Source organism: Lactuca sativa, chromosome 5 (assembly GCF_002870075.4).
Source record: "Lactuca sativa cultivar Salinas chromosome 5, Lsat_Salinas_v11, whole genome shotgun sequence".
In the NCBI taxonomy this organism is placed as follows: domain Eukaryota; kingdom Viridiplantae; phylum Streptophyta; class Magnoliopsida; order Asterales; family Asteraceae; genus Lactuca; species Lactuca sativa.
Window position 1 is genome coordinate 293,163,472 of NC_056627.2, and position 7,351 is coordinate 293,170,822.

Genomic DNA, 7,351 nt, shown 5'->3' on the forward strand with positions numbered 1-7,351 from the left:
TATATATATATATATATATATATATATATATATTATATATATATATATATATATATATATATATATATATAATATATATATATATATATATATTATATATATATATATATATTATATATATATATATAGTATATATCAACGTTGCAATTAAATTCTCAAACATTAAAACTAAAACAATAATAATTATAAACATATTTAGTCATTAAAACTAGAACGAGAATAATTATTATTTATATTTAGTCGTTAAAACTAAAACGTTATAAATATTTAGCCGTTCGATATCTAGGGTACGTATAAATATTTAGACATTTGTAATGAATTCATTGTGGCGTACGTGTAATTGAGTTCTCTTTCTTCATGTGTAAAAAATGATAGAATTATTTTTTTTTAATTTGTAAAAATTAGAAACAAAGTAATGTTTTATTATTTTAAATTGCAAGTTATAAAAAAAGTGATGAATTATTTTTTAAATTTTATAAAAGTTATAAATTAAGTGATAAGTTATTTTTTTAAGTTGGAAATTATAAAAAAAAATGATATAATTATTTTTGGAAATGTGTAAAAGTTATATGGAAGAAGTATATTTGTAAAGGGACCATAAATATAAAAGCATAATGAAAACATTGTTAATAATTATAAACAAATTGAAAAACTCCAAAAGTAAAGGGACCATAAATGTAAAATAGAGAGTTTGTAGGTAATAATAATAATAAAAAAAAAAAAAAGAGACGAGTGAGGAATGAAAAAAAAAAAAAAAAGTGCGTCTAACAGGACCCTATGTAAAATATACGTTTATAGGTGGGGTGGGGGGGGGGGGGGGGGGGGGGGTTGTATAACAGGACCCATGGAATAAAGATAACAGAGGGGTAGGAGTGACATTATTCCCAGTCAGCATATGTTACAAAGTTGACCGAGTAAGGTCCCGTTTGATAGTTGCTGATTGAGAAAGTGCTGACTGGGAAAGATCTGTCTTGGTAAGAAATACTGACCGGGTAAGAAGCCATATTGTTTGATTGTACATCTGACTGAATGTGCTGACTCATGAAAAATGACCATTTTATCCTATTTCTCTGTATCGAAGATTTATAAAAACATACAAATTCTCATACAAAATGTTAATTACACAAAAATCCTTTAAAAATCCAAATCCTCAATTACACCAAAGTCCAAACACTAGCAAACCTATACAAAAAACTACTTATCTTAAATATAATGAATGCAAAAACAATAACTAAAATACTTTTCATCTACATTTTATACCATAAATTCACACTTCAAATACAAACCCCCACATCAATATACTTTGGAATCACTAATTCCGGAGATGTCTTTAATTTCAATGGGGAGAACAACCTCGATCAAAATCATCAGAAAATGAATCCACACATTCTTCCACAGCTATAATCACTTCAAAATTGCATCCCTTTTAACTCTTCCTATCTCATTATCATTCATCCTCTTATCATCTTGTTGACCTGATTTCATCTCCCTCCAACAAACAATCCATTTCCGCCTTCAGTCCCTGTTTGATGCCACTGAAATCCCAATTTCATCTCAATTCTTCTCCACTTTCTACCTCAAACTCTCCTAAACCATAACCTCAGCAATACTACACCTCCCTTTATCAACAAAAATCAGCAAAAATATGAACTTATCAACAAAAATCAGCAAAAATATGAACTTATCAACAAAAATCAACAAAATCAGGCCTGAATAAATTCATGTGTTCAGGTATGTGTGATCAGATATGTATCTATGTGTTCATGTATGAATAAATTCAACAACAAAATCAGCAAATGAACATTCAATAGCAAAAATAACAAATCACTTGAAAAATCGGAACTTTCAACAGGAAAATCAGCAAAGGAGCGTAACAACACCAAAAATTGAAACTTGTATCTCTCTCAACAGCAAAAATCAAAACTTGTAAAGAAAGAGTGGATCCAAGATGGCAAAAATCGGAACTTTTAGAGATAAAATCGAAACATGAAAACAGAAACGTACCTGATGAGATGGGGAAGGAGCTTCAATCGGTGGCTTGAAGAAGAAGAATGGGGTCGGCTTTGCTTGGTGGGTGCTGGAGAAGAAAGCAGCCGCTGAAGGAGGAGGAGGGGAGTCGCTGGAAGATACGTTAGGCAAGGGTACTGCTGGAAATCTTTCTCTTTTTTCTCAGTCAGCTGATTTTCAACTTCTTTCCCAATCAGCTTTTTCTTTCTAAGTCAGACGCACAAAAAATGTTTATCAAACAAATATAGCTGACCGAGTCAGCCAAAAAGGTCTGACCCAACTCGGTCAGACGAGTATCAAACAAGGCCTAAGACATTTGGGCCAGACGGCTGACCGAGAAAGCATATCATCAAACACTCAATGTCTGACCGAGTCAGCCCATATGTCTGACTCGGACCGAGTCAGCCCATATGTCTGACTCGGACCGAGTCAGACGGATATCAAACAAGGCCTAATTTTTTTTTTTAAAAAGACCTTGTATTTTTTTCATTTTTTCCAATCTGACCCTTTTAGTCAGTTTTTGCCAAAAAAAAAAGACTAAATGTGTGGGGGTATTTTCGAGAGAAACTAAAAAAAGTTGAGGGTTTATTTGGAAACATTTAGAAGGTTGGAATTTTTTTTTCGAAAAAAAGAAAATACAAAGTTAAGGGTTTTTCTTGGAAAAAAAAGAAAAAAAACTCAAAATATAACGTCTTTTTTTGAGATTAACCCTATATAATAATAATAATTATATAATACCATGTTTATTATATATTTTCCTGTTTCAATATCCCATCTTCTAATAGAATGATCCCATGATGCTGAATAAATCGTTCCATGTAATGCCTGTGTTTCCGGGCTTGCCATTTTTAGCAATGTAATAGTCTAGGTTAACTTTTGTAACCCGGCTTGAAATAATAAGAATGTATTATTTGAGTATTATGTGTTTTGTGCTTAATTGCTTAATTATGTGGTCTGATTAATTAAGGATAAAAATAAGCGTCAAAATTTAAGTGTGAAATAAACTTAATATCTTTGGTTAATGTTGTAGTAGTCGAAACAAGGTTTCCGAATATATATAGAACGCCCAAATCTGACTTCGTATGAGGAAGTTATGATTTATCGAAGTTCCGGCTTAGCGGTATACAGCCTGAAATACTCGAATTAAGATCGAGCGGTTGTTAGCCGAAGCAATCTAAATGAGAATCGAAGATCTCATTGTTGGTATCGAAGCGATAAAAAGTGAGGCGAGAACGGACGTCAAACGAAGAAGTTATGAATTTATAACGAAAATTTCTGTCCCGGACTATTAAAAATAATTAATAAAAATAAAGTCAAAATTAGCCGATGGAGTCTTAACGAAAGTCGTAGAGCGTGGTCTCACCTTCGCGTGGATATAAAGAACGTCGAAAACGGAGTTCGTATGGAGAAGTTATGAATTTCCGAAGTTTATTAATCATTTTATATTTTTATTTAATTCAAAATCGGAGGCATTATCCGAAGCCGTGTCACTGGTGTAATCCGGAGTACGCCCCGCGTACGAGGTTACGCTATCGCGTAACTCCGATAGTGTCGACACTTCGGATGACGCATGCAATGACGATTTCGGACGCGTACGCGCTGCGTATGCCTGTACGCCCCGCGTACTCCGAGGTTCCAGCCTCTATATAAAGGATCCGAAGGCAGCCTCATTTGTTGTTCAATTTCTTCTCTTCTCTCTAGTCTTTTGCATCGTTTTTCATGCCGAAGCTACCCCGAAGCCCCGGTATCATACTCTAGCCCCGAGGCAAGTCCCGAGACCCCGAAGATCCCGAGAAGCGCGGTTCCCGAGTCGAAGCTCTGCCTGCGAGAAGTTCGATTTTCGAGGAGATCTTCCAGATCTACTGTGGATTACTACTTCTATAAGTCGTAGTGCTGTCGGATCGTCTTCTGATCAAGTGAGTGTGTAGTTATTTCTTCTAACACAATAATACGAAATATTTTATATAAAAATACGTGCTATGTGTATATATTTGGTTGTGTTATGTGTGAATGAGTATTCACTCTCTTATATCTTATAGATCTGCTTATCTCTTTATGAGATATGTGTTATGTGTGTGTGTGCCTCATCTGTTATGTGATATATGTGTTGATTAAAGCATGCTATACAGGTTTTCTTTAAACTACGTATGAAAATATATATTTTATCTACTAATATGTTGGGTAGAACATGGGTAGATAGTTGGTGTGTAATAAACAGATGAGAGACCTCGATGTTGTTGTTGTTGTTGATCTAGTTATTCAGCGGAGTATGGATAACGACCACGGACTCTTTCTAGACAGTCCAGTGGAACACTAGCAGGTTCATAACCTGTAGGTGTTGTGAACGATGTGTTCACCGGTGTACTCTATCCCCCTCATGGTTGCCTTTAGGATATCTATTGTTGAGGAAACCCCTTCGCAGTGATGTCCGTCCCGATGAAAATCCTAGATTAGGTCCCTCAAGATAGTTGTTTTAGGGACGTAAAGTGAGGATAACGGGAATGGGCAATCGGGATAGTGATTGGTTGGTGAAATTAAATATAACTTATTTATTGTGGGTTGAAAACCCTATATGCTCACCAGGCTCCCAAGCCTGACCCACTCAGTTTTATTTGTATTACAGGAAGTGGCACAAGGGCGTAAGATGGATGGATCATCTTGTTGTTTTGTTTACAAGTCTGTATATGTATATATTTGTTGAATGACTTGTAATGTTTATCGTTTATGCTTTATGGTCTGTATCGGAACATGACATCCCGAGTTTTGATTATATAATGAAATGCATCTCTTGATGAAATGCTTGGATAAATATTATTTTATCATGTTTTGTTTTGGGAACAAATTCCGCAACTCTTTCAAATCAAAAGGATTTACTCTGAAATTATTTAAAAGCATAAATGAAAATCGGTCTTTTCTGGCCGAGATTTTGGGGATGTCACATTCCATATCCAGGCCAAACAACCGAAGATACACATTGAGTATGGCCCACAAGTGTAGCTACAGCCTCCCCCTATATTTATTTTTTAACCAAATTATCAATAAACTTAATGAAAATATAAATTAAAATATAAAAATATACCTCTGATTGAGATTCTTCTTGCTTATTCCCTTTTTTCCTTTTCTTTACTGAAACAATATCTGCTTCATTAGACTCTGTTTGCCACACATTGATTCTGCAATCCCAAGAACCTGAACATATCTGTAATGGAGGAGGAGAGAGGTGAGAGATAGTGTCAAAAATGTAAAAAAAACATTAAAGATTATTGAGAAAAAAGAAAAATTACCAAATTGCCATTAGGTTGTGATGCAAGGCTTTGAACTGAAGCAGTATGCCCAACAAGAGTTCTGAAAGAACTAATCTTTAGGTTTTCTGATAGAGGCTCTGGATCAAACTTCAAGTTGAAAAAAAAAATTATTTTTATTTTTTTTTAGTTCTTGATTTTTTAATAAGAAAGTTTTTTTTTTAATGTAAAAGTTAAAATTACCTTCCAGAGTTTCACAGTTCTGTCTTTTGATCCAGTTGCAACAACCTTATTGGTGTCGTTTTCATTATCTGAAGATTTAGTGAGAAATAATGAGAAAAGAAATAACTTACTTTTTATTAAAATAAATAAAAAAAAAATGAAGATTTAGTTTGTAAAACAAGTGTATACCTTTTGAATTCACAACACCAACTGATGTTATTACACCATTATGACCTTCTAAAATATGTGTACAATTTCCTGGACCTTTCCATATCCTAAATTTATATATTTAAAGAGAAACATATGTTTTTGTTATTTCATGAAAAAAGAAAAAAAAAAGTTATGAAATTACCTTCCTAATCCATCGTAGCAACCTGTCAAAATGAACCTTGCAGAAAGAAAGAAAGAAAGAAAGAAATTTACTCAGTTTCAACAAATTGTCTATTGAGTTGACAGAAGAAGAAGAAGAAGAAAGGTGAATTTGAAGAAAAAGAGGGATAGATACAAGGATGAAAGTATAGGGCTTACTGATTTGATCCATCAACTGCATTGACCCAATCATCATGTAATGAAGGATCTTCTTCCTTGCGTGGAGCTACAGCTTTTATGTATTCAATTTCTAGGGTTTTTTCCTGAAGTTGTATCATGATGTGACGATAGGTTGAGAAGATTAATGACATCGCTTAAATGTAAATCTTCTTGTTTTGTTTTATCAATGTATATTTCTCAGATTACAAGCTTTTGATTCGAACTGTTTAGATGATGAATGTGTGATTAATCGCTATGAATTTTAGGGAAGAAAAATAAGTATACCGCTGAGATTCCTTTGGCGAGAAGAAAGTCTTCAAGTGACATCCTCACTAGCTCACCATCAATCAAGAAATCAAATGGTTCATGTTTCCAATCATCGTTTCCTAAACATAAGTTAAGATTAGATGACTTAAAAGTGTAAAAACTAATCGGTGAACAACTAACTTATAGCATTGAATCATTGATCTTCGAATTGCAGATGATTTCAGAGAACTATTACCGAAGTTCATGCTGTTTTTACACGAACAGAATATATGTTTTATTGGTGGCAAAATGGTTCAAGTCAGGTTAAGCAGAAACGTAGTGTAAAGACGAATAACCTGATTGAAGAAGGCTATTAACCACGGACGAAAGACCCTTCCTTGTGAGGGTAGAAGGGAGGGCAATGGTTGTCGTCGGAGCTTTGAATGGCGGTTTAAGCTTCGTAACGAATCGCACCTGTACTCTTCTTGAAACATCTTCAACATCTCCATCGATATCCATCTGAAAACGCAGTTTAGCTGCAATTAACAGTGAATTGTTCAAGAACTCGGCGCTGGAAAAATCGACAACAGCACAAACACGAATGAAAGAAGAAAGAGAAAAGAAAAAACACGAACCTTAGCTGTGGGGGCGAAGGAAAATCAACAGCTCCGGTGTTGCTATGGGCTGCGACGATCTCCGGTGAGGATATGGCTAACGGCGGCAAGCAGGGATGCGCTTGAGGAGTGGCGGAAGCAGCTATGGATTGGAGGCGTTCTGTTTGTGTCGATGTATAAGGTTTAGGTTAAGGGTATATCGGTCAATTTTTCTAAACGGTGAAAAAAAGGAGTTTTGTTGAAACAAATAGTTTTTGATAATTTAGATATAAGTGATTTATTAAAAATGATTTATCGGACACCCGAGGCACCTATAAATTGTTTAAAAAAAAAATTCAAGAAATAATAAAAAATATGGGATTTTTTTCGAAGATTTTGGAAAATGACCACACTTTTTAATCATTTTACTCACTATTACCATCAATAAGTACCATGACACAAAAAAAATATTATGATGTTAACGCCATATAAATTTTTGTCTACAACGGCACA

At 34.2% G+C, this 7,351-nt stretch overlaps 1 protein-coding gene across 1 annotated transcript; it reads right to left on the minus strand.

Moving 5' to 3' along the window:
* Window positions 1–4,942: 4,942 nt before the first annotated feature.
* LOC111910366 (ribosome biogenesis protein WDR12 homolog) lies at window positions 4,943–7,013 on the minus strand. The gene is made up of 10 exons (XM_052763743.1): window positions 6,881–7,013; window positions 6,602–6,781; window positions 6,285–6,385; window positions 6,000–6,103; window positions 5,824–5,859; window positions 5,661–5,746; window positions 5,493–5,560; window positions 5,292–5,399; window positions 5,087–5,206; window positions 4,943–5,017 (listed from the first exon to the last, which is right to left on the minus strand). Exons 2-10 carry the CDS (start codon window positions 6,762–6,764, stop codon window positions 4,943–4,945), a joined length of 861 nt encoding a protein of 286 aa, XP_052619703.1. The 5' UTR covers window positions 6,765–6,781; window positions 6,881–7,013.
* Between the last annotated feature and the right edge of the window lie 338 nt (window positions 7,014–7,351).